General features: G+C 41.4%; 1 protein-coding gene across 6 annotated transcripts in view; it reads right to left on the bottom strand.

The window, feature by feature from the left end:
* ACSL1 (acyl-CoA synthetase long chain family member 1) overlaps positions 1–26,314 on the bottom strand; it is an 86,770-nt gene that overhangs the window by 52,793 nt on the left and 7,663 nt on the right. The window contains exons 2-5 of one of the 6 annotated variants that reach the window (XM_060183951.1): positions 19,228–19,306; positions 12,180–12,267; positions 7,045–7,068; positions 5,412–5,638 (exon numbers count right to left, since the gene is read on the bottom strand). In XM_060183951.1, coding sequence (XP_060039934.1) covers positions 5,412–5,609 — 198 coding nt within the window. In that variant the 5' untranslated portion in view covers positions 5,610–5,638; positions 7,045–7,068; positions 12,180–12,267; positions 19,228–19,306. Of the gene's footprint in view, positions 1–5,411; positions 5,639–7,044; positions 7,069–12,179; positions 12,268–19,227; positions 19,307–26,314 lie in introns of those variants that run through there. The other 5 variants (XM_060183941.1, XM_060183953.1, XM_016185809.2 and 2 more) reach the window with 5 other exon arrangements.

The following is a 26,314-nucleotide window of genomic DNA, read 5'->3' as shown; positions in this document are numbered from 1 at the left end:
TAGATTCGTGGTGCAAGCACTGAAGCCCAGCAATAACCCTGGAGGCAAACAAACAAACAAATAAATAAATAAATACAACTTTGTAATATAACTAAAATAGGACTACTATCTATAAAATGGAGACCCTACCCCCCAACTCTTCATATGAACTTTTTCCAGCCTTTAGGTTCATAATTAGTCAACAATCTTTTTGGCTCTGTATGTTAACTCTTTTTTTCAGCCACCAGGTTCCAGATGCTAAAATGATGCCAAACGGACCTTCCTGGGCAGACAACCTCACCATTCCTACCACCAGAGTTCTGTATCCTCATCCCTCCACTGGAAGCTACAGTAGTTCTCCTAAGGTCACAGATATGGGTTATTATTTCTTTAACTATCTATGTTTTTATTTATTTGCCCTTTTTTTCTTCTCCTTTCTAAGTCACACTGATACCTACTCCTGCTTCTGAATATCCTTCCTTTTTTCCCCCCTCTCTCCAGATCCTGATAAAGGTAGAGTTCAGAGCCCTCTGGTCATCACCTATCATTTCTCCTTCACTGGGAGTAAGGATCAAAATTCCTTTTGGGGTCTTGCCTGAGTTTTGTATGTGGCCAAGCAGCACACCATCCAAAGTGAGCTGTTTCATTGGCCTTTCTTTGAATTTCTAATGGCAGCTAATTAGTACTTCTGGGACCTGGTTACCATGCAAAGACCAGGAACTCTGAATTTAGCTCTCCAGAATGCTAGCCATTCCCCCTTGCAGCATCCTGCCCAAAGGCCTCAATTCCCTGGCCTGTGTTGATATTTCTACTGCTTCATTCAGATTTGGTCACTTGATAGTTAACAGACAAGTCTCACTGTTGAGCTCAATCAAATTACCTGTGTTGTGAGCTGAATAAGAACAACTATAAAGGCTTTTCAAAGCTTGTTATCATGAAGCCCATTCAGTTGTAGAAAAGGTACTAAAGTTGCCTAAGGTCATAGAAATGCTAATATAACATTGTCATCAATACTTTTTCTAGACAAAAACATCCCTTACAAATACATTTTTCCCATTCCAGAAGCCCCCACTCCTCTCCTGACCACTGTCCTAACTGCTTGGCTTGCTTGCTAAAAAGGCACTCAAATGTCTGAAAGGCTGCTGAGTACCAAAGAAAAGAAGTTTCCAGGGGTAGGATTGGAAGAGCAAATCTTTGTACATATCCTGGCCTACCCACTCGCACAATTACTTTGCAAGCAGAGCCAGGAACGAGTAAGTCGTAGGGAACAGTGAACAAGTGAACAAGAATCAGGAAATACAAATGAAAGTTAATGCCTAAAAGCAATCAAGATATACACAGGGATTATACACAGCTAAGCAGACATTTCTATAAAACAACACATGCATTTACAGTTAACTTCAGAAGCTTCCTAGACATGATGATTGTATTTATATTTATGTTTATATTGTGCTGATAAAAGACTGCAGAAACAACTGGACTGGTTCTGATTATTTCTCCTTTTGTTTTGGTACATAGGATTGAACCCAGGTTCAAACCACAAGCTGTACCACTGAAGCCTGTTGAGAGATTATACCAAGAGTTAGGAGACAGAGACCAGCCACATCTGCCTGTCATTTACTGCCTACCTTTACCTCTTTTTCATTCTATTAATTTTCTGTCTAGAACTCCCTCCCATATATCTGTAACAATCTCTGATTCTGTTTCCAACCAGGAATCTCAAATTTCTCATCTTAACCTGTCCATTTTCCTTCTTCTATCTTATCACTACTCTGCAAAATCTATTTCCAAGAAAACCTGCTTCCGGGTTTAGAGACTACAGTTGCCAGTGTGACTCAGTTCATCTGGAAGACGCAGATTTTCCTTATTATCCTTATTTATCCATCCCCACCTACCCTAGCCCCCTAAAAACCCTGGTTATATAACATGTAACTTTCACCAATATAGTGAAGGTAGTATAGCAGAGTTCACAGAGTTCAAGATCTTCATTTACCATATAATATACTTTCACTTCATTGTATTGTGTTCCCTTGTATAAAATGTAAGGGTCAAAAGCATTGCTGGGCTGACAGAATAGAGATTTACACACACAAAAAAACTTTCAAGTCTGAGACTTAGAGGTCTCAGGTTAAATTTCCAGCACCACCATAAGTTAGAGCTTAGCAGTGTTCTATGAAAAGAGGAAAAAAAAACATTTGTGGAAGAAAATTAACATCTACTGAACATTTATTATGGGTCAGATAGATACCTTGCATGCCTCTATACTGTACTGTGTTATGGTGGTTTCCCAGATGAGGCATCAGGTCAGGAAAGTCCAGTGAACCCTGCCTGGCCTAAGCAGGGGAGCTGGGTTAGCCTCAGCCATGACTACCTCTCCAGGCCTTCCCAACTCCAACTCATTCTTCCAGGACCTGAATAAGTCCAAAGGGTTTCAGATCAATTAAGTAAGGGCACTTTTACTACAGGACACGGGATTTCAACCTCAGAGAACAGGGTAAAGTGAGTTAAATTTGTACATCATTTGTAAAATGAAAGTGATGAAAACACACACACACACACACACACACACACACACACACACACACACACACACACCTACCACTGCTCTAAGTTATGGAGCAAGTCAGGTTAAAAAATATAATAAATACCTATTGGCTTTAGTTCATGTTTTTTTTTCCCCCTTTTTTTGTCCCACTCCATCACTTCATCACTTTTTCTGCACGTCGAGAGTGTGCGCACTAGTACCCTTTTTACTACTCTAATTTTTAACAAAAATGTTAGAGTCTATAACTTGAAAAGACCCTCTACAATCTTGCTATTATTTTCCCCAGTGTAGCTGGGAAACAGCTGTGTGGGCAGTGACGCAGCCAAACTAAGAAGTGCAGTGCAGATCTCTCACATTTAACATCCATGTACAGTTGATGGGAGGAGGATGGGTAACTGTATATGAAATGGGAGAGAAGATGTAGAGGAAGCTTGGCAAATGGTACTTGTTTTCAGAGTAGGAACAAAGCCACAATATTTTATTCTGCTGATCACCTCGTACAATAGTGCCAGATGTACAGGCTCTTGATTAAATCTTAGTGAAATGAATTAAGTACTTCTTGTCTCCACCGAAGCTTTTATGACACTACTAGCTATATAAAAGCATCTCTAAATTACAAAGCATCATTCCAAAGCTACTCTTAAACATTCTAAGTTCTCCCTGGCTCTTTTTTTTTTTTTTGAAATGCAAAAACAAATTCAGCATCTGTTCTTAAGATCTACAAACTGTGAAAGTCGGGGCTAAATCAATCTATATAAGCAAAGAGAAAAATCAGGAAGCCTATGTTCCAAGTAGTAGAATTATGAATTTAATTTTCTTTCTGATTATTTGTGGTTTTAAATTGTTCTACAGAGAATATGTTTGATTATTTTAATAACGCACCATGACTTCTGCTAACCTGGAACTTCAAAATCATATTGTGATACTGCAATTTCTCATATGTACCATGTCTTTTTTTTATACTTACTAAATTATAAATATCTTTTTTTTAATTTATTTCTTTATTGGGGAATTAATGTTTTACATTCAACAGTAAATACAATAGTTTGTACATGCATAACATTCCCCAGTTTCCCATTTAACAATACAACCCCCACTACATCATTTATCAACCCACATGGACCTGTATTCTCCCCACCCACCCACCCAGAGTCTTTTACTTTGGTGCAATACGCCAATTCCTAAATTATAAATATCTTAAGCCTGCACTTGCCAAGTATTTCTTCTCACGGCAATGACAATTGCTACCATGATGTGCCAGATCTGCCAGAAGAGAAGCCAAATACCTCCCACTTATCTATTTGAAAAAATTGATTCTACTCATTAATAGTATGTGACTAGTTGAGGCAAAATATTAAGTAATCTTTATCTTCTAAATGAAGTACAGCATCAACTTTTCCCCAGTTGTAATTCAGTCATGCTCTTTTTACATTTTGTCACAGATGAAACTAACATTTTTTATGTATTCAAGAACTTCACATCAATGAACCCATGAAATTGTCTAAAATAAAGCAGGGAGCTAAAACTCTTAAAATAACTAACATCTACTAATCAGGCGAGGACTTCATTTGGAAGGACACGTTCTCCTCTCTGTGGCCATCAGCCTGGGGAAAATAGGGAAAGTCTTTTGTTACAACATCTAAAAAGAGATGAATTTGTATTTCACAACATTCTTCTGTATGTATATTGAGAGCAATAAACAATGAAAAAAGTAAATCTTGCTTTGTAAGGGAAAGTAAGGAACTACAAAACAAAGAGTAGGTGAAAGGTCAAAATACCAGTGAGAGCTGGCTTCCTTGCCATTTGACCTTGAAAACGGTTTTTAGCAACCCTTGAAAAGTGATGAAGGGGAGGAAATCAGGGCAGGAGCACAGGAAAAGGACCACTTGAAGGGGTTTTTGCTTTTTCATTTCCCTATTTGGCCCACTAAGCCCTAGTAATAAAGAATGGTATATGTTTTAATTTTCACAAACATGAGAGGATAACCTTAAGTTTGCTCAAGTTATATGTAACCAGGACACTCGACAGTCTAACCTCTTGAATGTCCGTGTTTCTTTGCATCCTATGCTGAATTCTACAGCCATGCTATTCTGCCAAGTGCCTGGTCTAACTTTATCCTATTTTAAATTCCCAGCATCCCTTTCAACATTATGGAATGTGTTCTAAGCATCAGCTGTACCACTGCTTGTTCTGTAACACTCGTTTGACAATTCTTTTTCCTGCTACAACAGGGCATCACGAGGCATGGGTGATTCCATTATTCTAGGCTGATTTTTTTTTTCATTCTTTTTTAATTTTAAACACACACACGCATACACACACACACACACACACACACACACACACACACATGAGGGGGGAGAGAGAGAAAGAAGGAGAAAGAGGAGAGAGGGAGAGGTAACACATCACTGCTCTGTCATCCATAGAGCTTCCCCATTATGATGTTCCCTTGTGTTTGCTGGGGCTTGTTCTGGGCCTTTGGGCATAGTAAGGTGTGCACTGCATTTCCCAGTACCCAAGAATTCTCCCAGTACCCAAGAATTCTTTTTCTGCTGAAATATTAGACCTGTGAGAGCAGGATTTGGGTCCTGGGCCTTGTTTTGGGTTTCCAAAGTAACACAGAAATCGACGTGACTTCTGGAATAAGCATCTGTGTGGCAATCCAACTAACATCATCTCTTCTGTCTCTCTGCCCATATTCTAGCCTTCAGTTCTATTTAATACCATCAACCAATTTTTGTATTCTGACAAATACATGTTTTTGCTGACAAAGTGTCCTTGAAAGTCAGTATTTGATTGTAATCCTGATCAGTAACTTTCAGAGGGGTTTAACCAATGTGAGGAAACACTGACGAAGTCCATCCTACAGGCTAGCTCCTCCACTTACCGGGACTTCTATTGACTGCTTTGAGAGGTCACATGGTGGTTTCAGGGCCTTGGGTCTCGTGGCGTACCAGAAAGCGGTGAGTGCTGCAAAGGCACCGAAGCCCATGAGTGTGTGTGTGGGTAAAGTGCGGATGTACTGCCGGAAGTCAACCATGTCTGGCATTCGAAAATACCGGAACAGCTCGTGGGCTTCCATCATCCAGTGTTGGTGATTCCCTAGGGTGAGTTCTATCAGAAGAGAAAAATATATTAATTCCAGGGAGGCATGCCTCTTCTATAGAATTCCCAAAAACCAAGCAACTAATTTGATCTTTGGCTGACCAATCAAGGATTAAACCCATGGCCCAGTGATCTAATGGTTCAGGCATCTTCCTATCTGATATATTACACACACACACACACACACACACACACACACACACACACACGGCCTAATGGTCCAGGCATTTTCCTGATATATTAAACACATACACACCTAGCTCTAGTTTATGATGATGCAGGAGATTGAACCTGGAGCTTTGGAGTCATAGGCATAAAAGCTATTTTTGCATAACTATTATGCTATCTCCCCCACCCATATTTCATCTCTCTAAATAACACTTTCAGAATTCACTCTATTTCTATTTCTCTATATATTGAATAAAGTTCTCATGAGTAATAATGAAAAAGATTTCTTCAGAAGAATTCATGCCACTAAAAGCTCAAATAAGTGATACAAGTTGCCATCTTGTTTTCTGATATTATCTCTCTTGTTCTCTTCATCAAATCAGATATACCACCACACATAATGGGGTTAAGAGAGTAGGGCAGTAGTGCAGTGGGTTAAGCACATGTGGTGTAAAGCACAAGGACGGGTGTAAGGATCCAGGTTCGAGCTCCCGGCTCCCACCTGCAGGAGAGTTGCTTCACAAGCTGTGAAGCAGGTCTGCAGGTGTCTATCTTTCTCTCTCCCTCTCTGTCTTCCCCTTCTCCCTCCATTTCTATCTGTTCTATCCAACAATGACATCAATAACAACAGCAGTAGTAACTACAACAATAAAACAAGGGCAACAAAAGGGAATAAATAAAAAATATTTAAAAAAAAGAGTACAGCCATCAGTTTCCATTTATTCTAACATAATCCCAGAACAAGCTCCTCAAATAATAAAACAGACCAATATAAATTTCACAGTGTCTCTCACCTTCCTCCATGCTATTTGAGCCTTAAGAAAAGCAGTATCAGTGCAGGGAGACCTATACTTGACTATTCTGATCATTGTTTTTCTATTCTTCAAGATAGTGTAACTAAAAATAATGTGTCGTTATGCCACAGACCTTAAACCAATCATCACATCTGGAGAGAGATTTGGGCATACTAGGTATAAAAAAGTACAGAATGCTATTTAAAGATGTCAGATTCCAGAAAGTCTGTCTATAAGCTGTCTTTCCAGGTTATTAGCTGTATGATTTGGGATAAACTACTTTGTCTTTCTGCACCTGTTTCCTCATCTATAAATGAGTATATAAATAGTACCTATCTCTGAGGACCTAGTGGGGGTTGAATGGAAATGTGGAAAACTGAGAAGTGTTATGCATATACAAACAATACTGGAAGCCATTAGACTCCCCATAAAAGAAATTTTAAAAAATAGTACCTGTCTTGTACACTCTGATTAGTCCTGTAAACAGAACAGTAAGTACAGGGGTCATTACAGAAGATGTTTGACTACAAAGATTTCATAAATAAAGTTAGTCAAGGCACAAAGAAAATTAGATGAACAACCAAATGTATAGTTAAGTCTCAAGCTATTACTTGTATACATCCATATTAAAATAAGTGTGTGGTACGAGGTTCAGGGGGTTATCATAGCGATTATGCAAAAGAATAATTCTACTTAGAAAATTACTGATGACTACCTGCCTTAAAGTATGTTTGGGAGTAAGAGAAAGAGAATCATACAGTAAATGATCAGAAAGACTTTTTTTCAACAACTCCCTGTCAGGAGAGCAAGCAGTAACATTTTGCCTATAAGTTTAAATAGCATTTGTTCTTTACTACCTGTTCCTTTATAATAGCCAGGTCACAAGACTGGAAACAGTTTTCTTGCATGCAGAAATTACTTTTAAATTTAATTCTATACTACTGTACATATATTTACAGAATAGCAGAATATTGTTTTTACTGACCATCAACACTACAGAATGTAGTCAATACATAATGTATTTGGTCAGCTCATGCAATTTTGTTCTACAACACCTCTCTGTTGGTGTACAGATAGGCAGATAGGCACACAGTGAAAATTTCAAGGTTTAACACAACAGAGATAAGCAAATTTCTTCAGGTCATAATTCTGGAGAGAGAGCATTAGCACTTATAAAAACCACTCACCATCTGTGCCACCAACAGCTGACTACTAGGTGACACACCACTGCAGAAACAGAAAAGGCAGCAAGGGTGGGGGTAGGGGAAGGCAAGAGCTGAAATAGTCCAACCAGCGCCTACCAGGACTGCCAAGGTCTCTTAGGGCATTAGTCACATGCAGAATCCTGAGCTGCTGCCCACTGGGCTAAAGGTAACTAGCAGACAAAAATCCATACGACTTCCTAGGAGAACGGAGGGTGGAGGATAGGCCAATAAGGAGCTGAGAGCAATCACCCCACTGCTCCACCCATGGGCAGGGACAGGCATCAGTTACCGTCACTGGCAGGGCCAGTTTTGAAAGCACACAGTTTTCTTTCTGCACAGTTTCCCAGTGAGCAGATACAAGGGGCAAATTTTGAAGTGGATGATCAGATATTGGGTGGTATGTCATGTCAAGTCACCATAAGACAAATCAGGAATGCAGCAGACTACCAACAATACACTTGCAGATTCACTCTAAGCAAATTCATAGGAATGAAGTTCAAGCATCCATTTGACACAAGTAAACCTGTCACCGTGCAAGTAAGGATCATGGAAGACAGTATTAGTGACCTGGTCTGGGCTCTCAACTGGCTAGTCAATATTAAATAAATATTATCTGCAAGGCACGGTAAGTACTACAATACTAAGATCCAGTGATAAGAATAAGATAAGAAAGATTGCATCAGACTTCAAGAACAAGCAAACACAGTCCAAGTCCAACAGGTACAAAACAGTCAGATTTTATAAACAGAACTGCAACTACCTGAATGCAAAGCAAACTTGTAAGAATGACGTACAAACCTATCTTCCTCTAAAATCATCTCTTCTCCGGGTTGTCTTCATTACTCCTACACCATTCCAACTTTGATCCCAAGTTATCCACCCCGGATTCACACATAGCCATTCCCTGCTATCTTCTCGATCCATAGTCCCTGAAGCAATTTCCTTAATAAAGCCTAGAGATTTGTGGGAATTGTTCAACAGAACTGTATCCCTGTGTGAGAAGATTAAATGGTTTCTCCACAAGCAATACAGTCATCAACAAGTGATTTATTTGTCTTCTGTCTTAAATATCAGCAGCAGTAAAGTCAAGCTATAGACAGCATTGTAGTCAGAAAGAAAAATGTCTGTTTCTAGAAAAAAATTAACTTTAGAAAATCACCAGTTAAGTAGCATCTGCAAAAGAGTATTTTATTAGATACTAACCTGCAATGCTAAGATTTAAATCCTGCCAATTGCATCTTTAGTGGATGATAATGACAAGCTGCAACAGTTTAATTCATGCCTCTAGCTGGTAGCCAGGTTACAAGTTGCAGAATAACTTCACTGAACAAATTGGTTAATACTATACATAGGAAAACTTCAGTCTATGCAATTAATCAGGCACTTTCTCATTTGCATCTATATAAAAAAATAGATCTTGGACTGGGCAGTAGTGCAGCAGGGTAAGCATACGTGGCACAAAGCGCAAGGACTAGTATAAGGATCCCAGTCGGAGCCCCCCTGCTCCCCACCTGCAATTCACAAGCAGTGAAGTAGGTCTGCAGATGTCTATCTTTCTCTCATTCTGTCTTCCCCTCCTCTCTCCATTTCTCTCTGTTCTATCCAATAACAACAGCTATAGCAACAATAATAACAACAACTACAAGGGCAAAAAAAAAATGGGAAAACGGCCTCCAGGAGCAGTGGATTCATAATGCAGGCACCAAGGCCCAGCAATAATCCCGGAGACAAAATAAATAAATAAATATGAAAATATAAAAAATAGCTCTTAAACATGAAACAGAATAGTAAATCTTTTCTATTTAACTACTATTAAGGAGAAAATACTTGGGAGTATTTAGAAATGGAAGTAGACTTACATTCAAAGAAAATTAACAGTAAAATTAGTGTTTAAATGCTATAGGTGATATGCCTTAAGACAGCTCAACAAGCCTCTAAGTATCAAGATTAATCATTTGCACTGACAAACACATAGTTAAAACTAAGAATTTTTTATTTTATTTTTTAAAAAATATTTTATCGTTATTTATTTATTGGATAGAGACAGTCAGAAATCAAGAGGGAAGAGGATGATAGAAAGTGAGAGAGACAGAGACCTGCATCCCTGCTTCACCACCCGTGAAGCTTTCCCCCTGCAGGTGGGGACTGGGGGCTTGACTCTGGGTCTTTGAGCATTGGAACATGTGTGCTCAACCAGGTGTGCCACCACCCAGCCCCAAACTAAGGTTTTATTCTTGTTTAAATAGTGTTCTCACTGGAATTTACATATACGGATATGTGCATGTGCTCATTTTTTTTTTTCAAAAACAAATTTTCACATTGTCATTTCAGTAACTTCAGGCCCAAGCTATGTAATTGTGCTGCAGCCTGCTAAGTATGTATTTCAATCAGATTAAAGGCTTAAGTAGCTAGTATTTCTTGGTTGAGAATATACAAGACTATAGGTGCCAGCTTCTGCTTTTTTTTTTTTCCAAAAACAAATTTTCACATTGTCATTTCAGGAACTTCAGGCCCAAGCTATGTAATTGTGCTGCAGCCTGATAAGTATATATTTCAATCAGATTAAAGGTTTAAGTAGCTAGTATTTCTTGGTTGAGAATATACAAGACTATAGGTGCCAGCTTCTCCTTTTTTTTTAAAATATTTATTTTATTTATTTATTCCCTTTGTTGCCCCTTGTTTTATTGTTGTAGTTATTATTGTTGTTGTCGTTGTTGGATAGGACAGAGAGAAATGGAGAGAGGAGGGGAAGACAGAGAGGGGGAGAGAAAGATAGACACCTGCAGACCTGCTGCTTCACTGCCTGTGAAGCGACTCCCCTGCAGGTGGGGAGCCGGGGCTCGAACCAGGATCCTCATGCCAGTCGTTGTGCTTTGCGCCACCTGCGCTTAACCCTCTGCTCTACAGCCCGACTCCCTCTTTTTTTTTTTTTTAACCAGAGCACTGATCAGCTCTGGTTTATAGTGGTATGGGGGACTGAACCTAGGACATCAGAGCCTCAGGCATGAGAGTCTCTTTGCATAACCATTAAGCTAACTACCCCTACCCCCACCTTCTTCTACTCAGTAGCATACCCTTCCCATACTTACAAAAGATGAATCTGGTCAGCTGGGTCTTTTGAATTTCTGCAAAAGCTAGAGTCTAAAAACCATAGACCCACAAGAAACTTAACAGGCAGGAAAATCTGGTCCAAGACCAGTGCGAAGAATAGGAGCTGATGTCAGATTTATTTATTTATTTATTTATTTATTTATTTATTTATTACCAGAACAGTGCTTAACTCTGGCTTATTGTGGTGCTGGGGATTGAACCTAGGACCTCAGAGCCTCAGATATAAAAGGCTTTTTGCACAACCATTATAGTGTCTCCTTGGGTTTTTCTTTTTTTTTTTAAATAGGCTCAGGTAGAAACAGATATGGAGGTCAGAGTAACAGAAGTTACCTGCAAATGGACTGACTGTATGACTGTCAGAAAACAGAATTCATGGCATTTTGGAAAGGCTTTTCTTGGCTGTGTTTTTATCTGAATATTACAAGATAATTATGCCCAGTGACTTAATCTATGCCTCTAGCTGGCAACCAGGTAGCCTAATCACCAACCTATGTCAAAATTCATACATATTCACCTATACAGGCCTTTTTTTTATTTAGTGATTTACAAGATTATAATAGCGATACAGTTCCACACCACTCCAACCACCAAAGTTCTGTACCTCTAGTTTCCCATGATAAATACCATGCTTCTTGATTACTTTTTCTCCCCAAAATGCCATGTGTCTCAATTCTGTATATTACAAGTCTTTTTTAAGTTTTATTTATTTAGTGAGAGAAGGAGAGAGCAGAACACTTCTTTATTATATGCAGCACCAGAGCTGGAACCCAGTATTAGAATCATCTAAAAAATTCACTCTGCCCACTGAGCCACCTCCCCAGCTGCCACACAGGCTAGTCTTCATATTTGCTGGGCCACTGACCCTATATGCTGAGAACTCTATATAATTATTTATACTTGGGGTTTCTGTATTTCCTTCAGCCCACCCCAAGTTAGAATCCATGGCAACAGGTAACTTCTAAAGGTCCTTCAACATAAGAATACTCTGTACTAGGAGAATTTGTGGCATCTGAAATCCACTTGAACATTTCATATCTTATTCATGCTAAGATTTATCCCCACAACCTGGCCTCTGAATATGTGGGTTCAATGTCCACCGTACACAAAGGTTCACCTCTTACCATTTTCTTTGTATCAGGAAAAAAAAGTGTTTCAGGGCCAAATGTGACTCACAATGATAACATTATCTAAACACACACACACACACACACACACACACACACACACACACACACATCCCTCCCTCTTCTAATTCTGTAAACTTATACTTACAGCAGCATCTTCTTGAAGTCACTTATAAACGCCAAATGTGAGATGTGGATGTTACTGTCCTTCTAGAGTTCCTCAAGCCTTTGTCCAGCTGAATAAGAGAAGTTTGATGGACTACTTCATTTGGAATGCAGCCCTCAGACAAACCCACAGAAATAGCATCCTTGGCCTGGCAGAAATTCTGACATCTTTCCTTAAAGGAGCAAATCAAGCTGGCACACTGCTGCCATTCCTTGCTCCACCTCCTGCCCTGGTACAATGGGCTATTTACAGAGGGTTGAAAGCTCCCTCTTTGTCCTGCACTAGCTGGGCACTGCTCGGGTCTTAGGGAGGAACAAGAGAGCAGCAGTCAGACCATTTGCTGTTCTTTCAATTTGCCACTCCAAAACCATCGGATCTGTGCTCCTTAACCTTGGCTGGCAAACTACCTAAAGCTAGATTTGCTTAGGCCAACACTTCTTGGACCAAAAGAGCAGTCCAGCTATGCTCTCACCAGAGAGAGAGAGAGAGAGGGAGGTACAGAGGCTCCAAAGAGTTGTAGAGGCTACCACTTAGGAAAGCTTTGGTCACTGTTCAAATCCCATTCCATACAGGAATTCCTGACTATGGTTGCCCTTGGATATTACTTCATTCTGAGAGTGAGAAGGAGAATGGGTATTTGGGCAACTTTGGAATTTCATGCACAATGAACAAGTATTGCCACAGAGAATTAATTATGCCTTGCAAGTGCCTCTCAAAGCTTTTTTGCTTTCGCTATTAGATATACTAGACCTTTGTCCTACATGATTTTCATTCAAGTAATTCTACAGATGACAAATTCCAGGAAGTTCTGAGGATATTTTAAATGGAGAAACCAAAGCTGACATACTATTTTTATAAACAATTTACTGAAATGTTCAAGTTAAATTGAACAGTTCTATTCTCAAGCACAGCCTGTCCACTCCCTGCAAAGTTACCAGAGAAAGAGTAGGGCGTGAAGCTTTTAAAAGCAAGCAGAAGCTAGACTAAGTTAAAATATTTAACCAGTTGAGCTGGTTCATACCTCATTCATTCATATTGGCTCCAGGTCTTCATTACTGCATATGCCCCCAAATCAAAGACTCCAAATACAACTAGTCGAACTTAACTAAAATTTTAGGGATTTAGTGAAATGACCAAGTGTTCACTTGGAGTAGTTACTGTATCCATTTAGTGGCATGTAGCTTTAAATCACAAGACAAACTAAATTATTTTAGAAATTCCTTTAGGCATCTCTAAAGTCACTTTTAAAAAATTAACAGATCTTTATGGTAGAATTTCACATTGAACTATTTTTTTTCTTCCTTTCATTTTTTTTTTTCTGGTGCCTGAGGTGAAGCACATACTTGACCACTGAGCTATATCCTCAGCTCCAGTTAGAGCATTTTTTTTGAAATCATGCCACCATTAATAAGAACACATTCTCATAATGTTAGAACAATTTTATGAAAATGTTCTTTGGGTCTGTAAGTTTATAAAAAGACCTCATACATTATTGCTTCTTAAACTGATTTTTTAAAGGTTTCTTTCTTTCCTTTTCTTTTCTTTCCAATATCATCTAGCACTTGCTTCTCTAAGGTCAAGTCCCCAGAAATAATTCCCTAAGTAGCATAAAGTTTATTTGCCCTAAAGTAAAGGTCAGCTCATTGACCTTTACAAGAACCCAAGATTAGGACGGGCAGAGGTGGTTTCAGGACAAGGTGCCTTTGCTACATGATGCTGTTCAAAACAGGGTGTCTGAGAGCACCCCATAAAAATGAAAGCCTTGGTAAGAGTCTAACATGAGAACTGAAAGAGATTTTCAGGAAACCCTCACCTTTCAGTGGGGCATATTGATGGGCGTGGGGTCATACTGAAAAAAAGCTTCCAGACTCGGGAATAAAATATATAACACAAAATAGTAAAGAACGCAGTGGAAATAAGTGCAGAAGAAACCGTGGAAGAAAATGCACACTCTGAGGTTGAGCTGCATGAGCTGCATGCAGAACAGAAGCTGGGCAGATCCGCAATGGATGAGTGTAATCTACGAAAAGAGCTTGACTGCAGGCTAAGGGGAACAGAAACAAGTTGACTAGAAGTCACTCCCCACCTAAACCCTCAGACTCTGGTAAATCTAGGACAGATGATTAGAGAGGAGAGGAGAAGGAAGATGATTAGGGAAATCAGTTGAGTATGAGTTCAGGATCAGCGTTTGCTGGGCCTTTATTATGTGTCAGACACAAGCTAAGCAATCACACACAAGATGAACTGTAATTCTTGCAACAGTCCTTATTGCACAGAATTATTACTACCTTCCATGCAAAGGTCAGAAAACTGCCTAGGAGACATTAATTCCCAGCTCCATGCCAGATGGCACTAGCACCCAGGCCTGAAGGTAAAGTCTATAGACACAGAGAGCAAATGCCTCTAGACAGGTAGTGGCTCAAACCTGGAAAAGGTTTGGCCAATACAGATGATGACAGGAAGTCATGATATACACAGTGCTGGACAAAGCCAGGATCAGAATTTATCAGATGAAAGGACACACAAAATGTGGTGTAAGCACGCAATGGAACATTATTCAGCCCTTAGAAAGGACATTCTTACATTAAGTCATGATGTAGATGACCCTTGAAGATGTTATGCAAAGTAAAAGATGTCAGAGATAAAGAGACAAATATTGTATGAATGTGCTTATATTAAGGGAATCCATAAGACATAAATAGAGATGACCAGGGTCAGTGGGTAGGGAGTAAAGAGTTACTGTTTTACAGGTACAGAGTTTCTGTATTGGGGTGGGGGGGACGAAAAATTCCAGAAAGAGAGTGTGATAATGGTTGCACAACCCTGGGAAGGCCCTAATGTCACTGAATTTACATTTAACATGGTTAAAATGGCCATATCTTATTCTGCATATTTTACCAGAATAAGATGATTTCTTATAAAATATCGTTGTCAGAGATAAGGTCAAAAAAAGACTTTCTGTTATTTTCTAGAAACTTTATAATTTTCTTTTTTAAATTGCTATCTCATTGGTTTACAGAACTGTATGTTTTAGGGGTGCAATTGTACACCTCTTCAGAGTATGTGTTACCAAAGCACCTGAGCAGAGGAAGTTTCACGAGCAGTACTGTATCGTCTCTCCTCTCTCGTCCTCTATCTAAAAAATACAATGTGCACAGGGAATGGCAGAACTATGCAGGCTCCCCCAGGGAAAATTCTGGAGGCCAAAAGCAAACAAACTGTATGGTTAGAATTTGGTAATTAAGTGGATATAAGTAGAAAAAAAAGGGGGGGTCAGGTGGTGGCACACCCGGTTAAGCGCACACAGTACTATATGGAAGGACCCGCAGAGGACCTGGGTTCGAGCCCCTTCTCCCCACCTGCAGAGGGGACACTTCATAAGTTGTGAAGTAGGTCTGCAGGTGTCTATCTTTCTCTCCCTCTCTATTTACCCCTCCCCTCTCAATTTCTCTCTGTTCTATCAAATGAAATAAAATGGGGGAAAAATGGCCACTGAAAGTGGTGGATTCACAGTGCCAGTACTGGGCCCAGCAATAACCTTGCAAGCAAGAAAAAAGAGAGAGAAAGAAAGAAAGAGAGGAGGAAATAAAGGAAGGAAGGAGGAAGGATGAAACTAAGGAAGGAAGGAGAAATCAGAAGGCTGAGTTTTTGAGCTTGGGGGAACAAAAGTAGGGAAGCTGACAGAAGTGACGGGGCTCTGCAGCAAGATGGGGCTTTGTGAGCACCTTGTTTGCAGGCTGCAGAAAGCCCTGCTCCATGCATGAGGGTAAGTTACCAGCAGCCTTGCCTCACATTTTCTGGGCAAGTTACTCTGCCAGCTCCCTACTTTGACACAGGCAAGAAGTAGGTATCACATGCCTGTGGCCCCTAATCCTCTTCTGAACTTTATTTTTAATTTTTTTTTTTGCCTCCAGGGTTTTCACTGAGGCTCAGTGCCTGTTCTCTAATCCACTGCCCCTGGAGGCCATGTCTTCCCATTTGTTGCCCTTGTTTACCCTTATTGTTGTTGTTATTATCCTTATTGTTATTATATTATTATTTTTGCCATTGCTGTTGCTGAATAGGACAGAGAGAAACTGAGAGGAGTGGAGAGGCAGAGAGGAGAAAGACACCTGCAGAACTGCATCACTGCTTGTGAAGTGACCCCCCCTGCAGGTGAGGAGCCAGGGACTAGAACCAAGATCCTTACGCTGGTCCTTGCGCTTTGAGCCATGTATGCTTAACCCACTGCACTACCACCCAGCAGCACCACCACTACCCAGCACCCCCCCACACCGCCTTCTGAACTTCTACCCTGCCTCAGAGCTCTCTAGAAAGCCCTCCCTCAGCTCCCAACCTGTTCTGTACTACCCCCATGATCCCTCCACTTACAGCTCTTTCCCCTCTGGCTATGCTTTAAGATAATCTAAATCCTAAGCAAATAGGCCAGAGTTCACTATCTTTAGTGAAAGACTTACATGACTCCCTCAGGCAGTATCTGTGAGTCCTTCCTCTGAACTTCAGGAATACTCTGTATCCCTTATACAGTCCTTACTCAGCACCTCCTGTTCTACACTTAGGGCCAGAGATGCATAGCACTTAGGGAGAAACATCTCTCTTTTCCTGCTTCCAGGACCTTCTACCTTCTACCTTCACATGCACTGGGTGCTTAACATGCCTTGACCAGAATGGGTGATTCACAAGCATTGACTGAGTCATGAATGATACTCTGTGGTCCTGAGTGTTTCTCTTCTGCAAGCCTTTGGGGGATGTATTTACAGAACAGTGATTCACCAAAGAGAAAGGGACAGGAGGGATTCAAAGCATTTTCAAAACTTCAGCTTTCCCATTCCTCTGCCACTGCGGAGCTTGGCTTGCTAGAAAGCAGTGTGTAGCATCTCCTAGGTCAGTGAGCAAGAGACAGAGGAAAGAAAAAAAAAGGGGGGGGGAGCTTCAAGCCAGACTGGAAAAGTTGCATCAAAATGTACAAAATATTATCTTCTTCTCTCTCTATGTTTCATACTTCTTAAACTGCTCTACTTCTATGTAAGGAACAGAGAGGGTCCTTTCCCTTAGGTGACCTTGGGATGACATTACATAGAAGTGAAACAGTTTAAGAAGTATGAAACATCAAGGGGAAAGAAGCAAAAGTCCTCTGGGTGGGACAGTAAGGTGACATTTCAATGCTATGTTTTTAAGAGGAAAGGCTTCCATACAAAAAAGTTCCTGAACAAAGCAAGATTTTCCATTGGTCTTCAAACATCAGTTGAACACAGTGAAGTTATCCTAACATATATCATGATGAGGGATAAGAGAAGGGGCAGGCTTAAGACACCACAGCCGGCTCAGGCAACTGGCTTGGTTTCAGCTGATGAAGAAAGAAGACCTGTTTGTTGGGCTGACCCCACCCTTCTGCAGGAACCAAGACAAAAGATGCTTCTGTAGGCTAGCTCCCTACTCATCATCTGGAGCTAAGAAGGCATGTGTCATTTCAGTTGACATTGGGCACAAGATAAGTCCTAGCTATGTCTGTAAGACTTCACATTAAAAAAAGGGGGGGGGGCTCTATGGTCTAGGAGTATTGGGTAACACAAGAAGAGCCTGTTGGGATTATTGCCAGAGAAAGAAACGAATGTCCCAGTACCACTAAGCCAGTCCAGAATAGTCTCCACCTTTCTGGTGTGGGGTAAACTATAAAGTAAACCCTGAAGCAAGAGGCTCTACAGAGAGCAAAGGAAGCCCCAATGAGAGCAGAGTAGGACTTAACAAAAAAAAGTGCGTATATGTCCTTTTTCAACAACCAGAGGACTCAGCTAGGCAGAAAAGCTTCACTAACGGGGGCTCTGGATGGGACATATGATCCAATTATTTAATTAGCTGCAGACAGGAGATTCTAAGTCTAGGGCATGTCCAAAGCTAATAGCTTTCAGGAGTGAATATGGAAGGAGGCAGGGCAGAAGCATGAAAAGAAACAAGATGCTAGAAGCTTGTGTGCTAGATACTGGCTATATCCCCATGAGCTACAAACTCTTGAGCAGGGCAGAACTGTGCCTCCTTCCATCACTGACACTACAGCCCCTGCCTCCCTGCCAAGATAAGAGGCAAAAGATGGCCACAGAACCCAGGCGTTCAGGACTAAACAAGAGGGTTGCACTTATACCCAGAAAATCTAGGAAATAGCAGAATAGATAAAGAAAGTAATCAGTGTTAAACAGCATCCCAGCCATGTGGTGGGCAGACAAGAAATTGTTTTATTTTACTCCTCTTTATGGTTTGCTGGACCTGCATAAATCTATTAAGAGAGAAAAAGTAGACACAGTTTAGTTCATTTCTTCTTGTATTCATGTACTCCCCCACCTGCTCCAGGAAAAGCTTAGGGTGGCAACTTGTCTTCTGAGCCCAATGACAGATGGGGCACGGGCCCCTCCCAGACAGTACACAGCTAAGCACCTGCCTTGTGCTGGCCCTAGGATCAGCCACTGCCCAGCTGTAAGGGCAGCTTCCACATGTGGTCCTTTGAGAAAGAGCCCCACTGCAAAGAAGCAAACTATCCTTTAAAATCAAAAAAATGGAAGAAAAAGCCAAACTTTCCTTAGTCCCTTGCAAACAAAGACCTTTACCTTAAAAACACAGGCCTTGGGGGCCAGGTTAAGTGCACATAGTGTGAAGCACAAGGATCCCAGTTTGAGCCCCCAGCTCCCCACCTGTAGGGGGGTTGCTTTACAAGCGGTAAAGCAGATCTGCAAGTCCCTATCTTTCTCTCCCCTTCTCTGTCTTCTCCTCTCTCAATTTCTCTGTCTATCCAACAACAACAACAGAAAAATGGCCTCGAGGAACAGTGGATTCGTAGTACAGGCACAAAGCCCCAGTGACAACCCTGGAGGCAAAAAAAAAAAAAAAGAAGAAGAAGAAGAAGGAGAAGGAGAAGGAGAAGGAGGAGGAGAAGGAGGAGGAGAAGGAGAAGAAGAAGGAGAAGAATGGAGAACACTGGCCTTGCAAATGTTTCTTACTGCTTTCACTGAGCTTAAGATATCAATGAAGACAAACACACCTGCAGGAGCGAACATACTATACACACAACATGTGATGACTGCAGATGAAGCTGACGAAGGGCCTATGACTCCCGGCACCTAGAGGAGAGAGAGAGAGAGAGCACTATGTATGGGCTGGAGATTGAAGAGAGAGCTGTCCAGAGAGCTGAGCGTGGAAGCAGGCCAGATGGAAACAGGCAGAGGCATGTGGGGGTGGGGACACCCAGAGAGCCAGCCTGTAGGGACAATGGGTGGGTCAGGAACAACAGTGTCACAAAGGAGTGAGTGTCATAAACCAGAGGCCACAGACACTCTGCCTCTCTCCCAGGAAAGCATTTCTGTCAACAGGATAAGTAAGAAACATCTGGCTACAGGGACCAGCCCTCCATGCCACAGGTTGCCTTAGCTAGGCCTGCTGCAGGACACAGGAAGAACAAAACCCAGTCCTTGTCCTCAACGGGCCCTCACTGACAGCAGCTCACAGAGGTCATAGTGATCAAATGGCAGTGACCTGGATAAGAATGCTGGAGGGATACATGGTTGGATAAAATTACTTACACCTCTTAAAATAGATTGAGGTTTCAGAAGGACTGATCAACTAGAGAAGTAGCTAAGGAGAACAGGGGTGAGTGGGAAGTCAAATACGAAGACAGACCTCTACCTAGACAAAGGAAAGCCAGTCACTCACAAGTTTGAGGAGAAATCCACTTTTGATGGTTCAGAGGTTTCAGCAGGGAGCCTCAGCAACTCTATAAAGTAGAAACAAATGGGACCTCCAAACCACAGCTAGCCTGAGAGCCTGTTTTAACTCTAAACTTCAGCAGCTTGGTAGAAGACCTCTGTGGTCATGGAGGAAACCACAGGTGAAAAAGAGAAAGGTTATTCAGGATTTACCTCAGTGTACAAGGGGGGGGGGGGGACGTATCAGTAACACAAGACACAAGCTAGAATTACAGCAAGAGTTCAAATAACTATAAGAAGAGGTGATCGGCCCCAGGAAAGTTACAAACCAGCCATATCTAACAACTGAAGAGGATTATAGAATAATGAATGACCCAGTGTTTAAAACAAGGCAAGCAAGAAAAAAATAATAATAATTCCAATCTGGCTACTAACTTCTTAGAACAGGTGACATTAGTTTGGAATATCTATTTTTCTTGGTATACTTTCTTTTTAAATTTTTATTATGAAAATTCCCAGATCTATTAAAAATAGAGCAGTATAATCAGTCTCCCGGGATATATATATATATATATATATATATATATATATATATATATGACACAGCTATAAGAAATGATGAAATTATCTCTTGCAATGTAATATGGAAGGAAACAGAGGAGATTATGTTATGCAAAATAAGGCAGAAGGAGGAAAAATTTCCCAATGATCTCACTCAGAGATGGGATCTAAGAAGCAAAGCAAGGGATAATGCAGGGTAAGATCTTAATGGATTGTAGTCTATCACAGCAGATCAGAGACTCGGAACAGGGAAGGGAGGAGCACTACAGGGAGGTTGGGGACCTAAGGCCCTGTGATGGAGTCGGATGATGGATGTTTTGCTGGAGGATAAGATGTGATGACACCTGTCTTGGGAAAATATGCAGAAATATAACCTCGAGACAATAGCAATTGTGTAAACCAACATTCTCCCAATAAACTGTTACCAAAGTTGGGGAAAAAAAAACAACCAGGGTCTCCATGACTCCAGCTTCAGCTTCAATAATGATGAGCACTTTGTCAATAGTGTTTTTATCCATTTTAAAAAAATATTTTAGGGGCTTGGAGGAGGCACACTAGTAGAGCACATTAGTTATAGCACACAAAGACCTGGGTTCAAGTCCACAGCCCCCAACCTACAGGGATAAAGTTTCACAACCACTGAGGCAATACTGTAGGTATCTTTCTCTCTCCCTCCCCTCAATTTCTGTCTCTCTCCAAAGTAAATATTACAAAATTATTTTAGGGTGGGGGTGCTGATAGCATAGCAGTCATGCAAACAGATTCTCATGCCTACGGTTCCAAAGTCCCAGGTTCAATCCCCAGTACCACTATCAGTCAGTGCTCTAATCTTAAGGGGGGGGGGGGCAATTTAAAAATAAATTTTAGAGTTAGGGAAATAGTAAATTGTTTACACAAACAACTTTCATATCTGAGGCTCCAAGGTCTCAGGTTCAATCCCAGGCACCACCATAAGCCAGAGCTGTGTAATACTCTAAATAAATAAATAAATACATATTTAAAATAAGTCAAATATCCTGTTAATTAGGTGACACTTCTGAGTGTCAAGTTTTGGATCTAAGGGAAAAACATTCTTCTGATTTAACCTGAAAGTCAGAAACCAACTTAATGTGAATGGCAGAGGTCTATGCTGTGGTGCAACTGATTGCATACATTTTAGAGCATGAGGACCCAGGTTCAAGCCCCTGGCCCCACCTGCAGGGGGGAAGCTTCAAGAGTGGGAAGACAGTACTGTAGGAACTTGGACTGGATTTGGTGTGTTGCACCAAAGTAAAGGTCTCTGAGGTGGGAGGGAGTGTTCAGGTCCTGGAACATGATGGCAGAGGAGGACCAGGCGGAAGGGGGTTAGTGCGTTATGTGGAAAACTGAGAAATGTTTTTCTCATGTACCAACATGAGATGTTTTTCAACATGTACCAACTACTATATTTTACTGTCAACTGTAAACCATTAATAGCCCCAATAAAAGAAAACAAACAAACAATGATATCCTCTCTTCTACTAAAACTTGTATGGAGCAGGAGTGGGGAGACAATGTTAAGCAAGGTGGAGTTGGAAAAATATTGGATGGTCTCATTCTTATATAGGGTCTAAGAAGCAAAGCAAGGGGCAAATACAGGGGAAAACTTCAATGTACTATAGTCTATTCATCAGATCCAGACTCATAAGGGTGTAAAGAGGAATGCTAAAAGAATGTTGAGGATCTAAGTACCTATAGTGGAATATGATAACTATTTTGTGTAGGGTGAGACATACTGACACCCATACTGAGAAACGCAGAAATGAACCCATGTAACAATAATTCTCTAAGTATTTCCTTGATGAATTGGTATTGAAATTGAATAAAAAATATATATATAAAAAAAAAAAAAACAGAGTGGGCAAGATAGCATAATGGTTACACAAAGAGACTCTCATGCCTGAGGCTCCAGAGTCCTGGGTTGATTCCCTTATATCATAAGCTAGAGCTGAGCAGTGCTTTGGTATAAAAAAAAAATTAATTTTAAAAAATGTCAAATAAGATAGCTCATCTGGGAGGGTGCCTGCTTTGTCATATGCATAGCCCAGGTTCGAACCCAGCGCCCACTGCACTGAGGAAGCTTTGATCCTATGCTGCCTCTCTTTCTCCCTCTGTCTCTGTCTCTTTTTCTGTGTGAAAATGTCAACCTGCAATAATGCAGCCCCAGTGATGGTAAACCAACAAGCAAAAATGTGAGTAAAATAAAAAAGAAATTGTCATCTGTAAAAGAGAGAGAGAAAAAAAGAAAAAGAAATAGTGCTGCAGGTGTCTGTCTCACTTCTCTTTCTCTCTACCTCACACCTTACCTCTCAATTTTTGTCTCTATCAAAATAAATAGCTTTTAAAAAACTGAATGGCAATCTAATCTTATAAAGTAGTTTCTAATATGTAAAGTGCATTTATTTATAAGTTACATGTATGAAGTACAAATATTTTCCAAATATTACAAAACACCCAAATATGGAATTTTAATGTAAGCTGAAATTAACTATCATAGGGGTTCTCATTTTTCCACTCTGCACCCTAATAGGTGGTCTTCCTTCTTATTCACGGACAGTTGTAGCACACTTTGGAGACCACCCCTCAGTCCCTTGAGCAGTATCTGCCTTCAATCTCTCAGGTCACCGGCCTGGTCAGAAATGCTGTCAATTCCCAACTCTGGGCAGCAATATAAAAAACTACTAACTGGAACACTCCGAAAAACTGGTCACATCTGGGAGTAGAGTAAGTGTGCCTGCCAAAGCCTGCAGACAGATTTCCAATTCACAAGGAGACAGAGATAGGCAACATCACCCCATGGTGGAAAGAGTGTGCTGGTTTGTAGGACATGCAATGACCTCTGCCGACTGTCAACTGGCCAAGCAAGAGAGAATGCTGTGGAGAAAGGAGAATCACAGTCTGCAGGGCTGGAAATCTTCACCTTGCCTAAGCTCTAGTGAGATCCTGGTTTTTAGCATTATCTCTGACTCACATCAGGAGAGAAAAAGAAACTGCAGGGAGTTCACAATCTTAGAGTGTCTGGGGGTCTGCTCAGCCTCACCCCTCTGGGTCTTGATTCCATCCTCTGTGAGGTGGTTGGTTGGACTGCTTGGTTGCAAGGCCCCTACCAGCTGATTCCAGGATACTCTGGAACATTCTAGGACACCTCAGAGACTTGCCTGAGGCACAATGTGGGTAGCTATCTGATAGAGGGAACAAACAGCTATTTGACCGCACTCAGTGGAGGCACAGAAATAAGGTATAACCTTAAGTGGGAATACTAGGTAAATGAAGATGACAGTACAGTTATATAAAATTTCCTGAGACTTTCCTCCCACATCCTCAGAACCCACAACCACCTGCTGCTCAGACATAAAAGAAACTGCTGTGAGCTGATTCAGATATACTCTTCCTAAATGCTAAAGTTCAATCCAATGAAATCACAGGTTTCAATGTACAGATCTTCCTCCCTCCCTCCCCTCCCTCCATTCCTTCCTTCCTTCCTTCCTTCTTCTTTCTCTCTTTCCTTGGTTGGTTATGGTTGGGTTTCACTGCCCCAGTTTTTGTTTGTTTTTCAGATAGGAAAGAAGGGAGTGGGGGAGAGAAAGCCTCCTCCCCAAAGCTTCCTCTAATGCATTAATACCCCCTATGTGGTGTATCAGGGGCTCTAGCCTGGGTCACTTACACAGTGATACAGGTGCCTTACCAAGTGAGTTGTCTCTTTAGTTGCTCTAAAGATTTTCAATAAAGTGATCTTGGCTCTAAGATCTCAGCTTTGCACAGTATCAGAATACACAAACCTGGAATGTTTCAGAATATATCCTTGCCATCCCCCCCCCCCCTTTTTTCTTTTTTTGCCTCCAGGGTTATCGCTGGGGCTCGGCGTCTACACCACTGCTCCTGGAGGCTATTTTCCCCATTTTGTTGCCCTTGTTGCTTTTGTTATTGTTGCCATTGCTACTATTGCTGCTGGATAGGACAGAGAGAAATCAAGAGAGGAGAGGGAATACAGAGAGGGGAAGAGAAAGACACCTGCAGACCTGCTTCACTGCCTGTGAAGCAAACCCCCTGCCCCTGCAGGTGGGGAACCGGGGGCTCGAACCAGGATCCTTATGCCGGTCCTTGAGCTTCTCGCCATGGCTATGTATGCTTATCCCACTGCGTTACCACCCAGCCCCCTTGCCATCCCTTTCGAAAGATCACCTGACCACCTGAATATGAGTTTCAACCTGCCATAAGGTAATAACTTTTTTTTTTTTTTTTTTTACCAGCGCACTGCCCAGCTCTGGCTTACAGTGGTGCGAGGAACTGAACCTAAGACTTTGGAGCCTCAGGCATGAGAGTCTCTTTACATAACCATTATGTTATCTGCCCCTGTCAGAAAATTGTATCTTCTTACCATCAGGAAAACACCCCATTCAATGTTATTGAAGGCAGAGATACTATGGCTAGTAGGTCTCCTAAATGCCCAGCTGAGAGTACAACTGAGAGTCTCTCTGGGGAAGCAAGCTACACACTCATGATAGGCAAATGGAGGGCTGGGTGGTGGTGCAACCAATTAAGGACACATATTACCATGCATGAGGACTTGGGTTCAAACCCTCACACACACATTCCCTGCCTGCAGGGCGTAAGCTTCACAAGCAGTGAAGTAGGTCTGTAGGTGTCTGTTTCTTTCTTTCTCTCTCTCCCTCTTTCTCATCCCCTCCTCTCTCAGTTTCTATCTGTCCTGTCAAATAAAATAGAAGGAAAGGAAAGGAAAGGGAAGGGAAGGGAAGGGAAGGGAAGGGAAGGGAAGGGAAGGGAAGGGAAGGGAAGGGAAGGGAAGGGAAGGGAAGGGAAGGGAAGGGAAGGGAAGGGAAGGGAAGGGAAGGGAAGGGAAGGGAAGGAAAGGAAAGGAAAGGAAAGGAAAGGAAAGGAAAGGAAAGGAAAGGAAAGGAAAGGAAAGGAAAGGAAAGGAAAGGAAAGGAATGGAAAGGAAAGGAAAGGAAAGGGAAAGAAAGGAAAGAAAAAAAGGCCACTGGGAGGCATGGAGTCATCATACAAGCACAGAACCCTAGCGATACCAATTAAGGGGGGGCGGCAAATGAAGGATAGAAGCAGGATGCTGTTTAAAATATTCAGTAACCCATACAGTCAGGCATCAGCTAGTAAGAAAAGCAGCAGGTCACTACACTGTGCAGAATAAGATTCAGACATTAACCCTCCAGTATGGAATTAGTCAGTGTGGGAGTATTCTGACATCTTAACCACCAGTGTGGTTGCTGCTGCATCCCAGCTGGATGTCAGCCTTGGGTTCTAGTGAATGATGTGGAGTCTGAGCCTCTGGAAAAGAGAGGCAGTGGGATAAAAGGCTTCGAGGAATTGGGGTAGCAGTGCAGACTGGGCCAGGCATGCAGGGTCACAGTTGGTTAGACAAAAGAGAGAACCTGGGGCTAGGAAATAGTTTACTGCAGGCACAGTATGTGCTGTACCATGTATGAAGAGGCCCTGGTCTCAAACTTCAATACCACATGGGAGCAACAGACATGTTAAGAGTGGTACTGTGGGAGTCCTTACCTCTTTCTCTCAATAAAACAAATATGAAAAAATAAATTGGCCAGCTAGGTGCTCAGTGGTATTGTACATGTGCAAGGTCTGACTTCATTCCCTAGTACCACATAAAAATAGTGAAAGAGAAAACACATATACGAAGTCTTGGAGTGCTGAGACCTCGGTTTAAATCTATGTCACTAAAATGAGCTTTCCAAAAACCTCAGCTGGGAAACCATGCTAGCGCTGAAGGGCTCCGACAAGGAAAGCTGAGAAAGCAGTCAGTCCTATTAGTGCGATCTGGAATTTTCGTCGTACTTCTTCCTATAACCACGG

Source organism: Erinaceus europaeus, chromosome 2 (assembly GCF_950295315.1).
Source record: "Erinaceus europaeus chromosome 2, mEriEur2.1, whole genome shotgun sequence".
Lineage (NCBI taxonomy): Eukaryota > Metazoa > Chordata > Mammalia > Eulipotyphla > Erinaceidae > Erinaceus > Erinaceus europaeus.
This window is presented reverse-complemented; position numbering and strand designations above follow the sequence as displayed.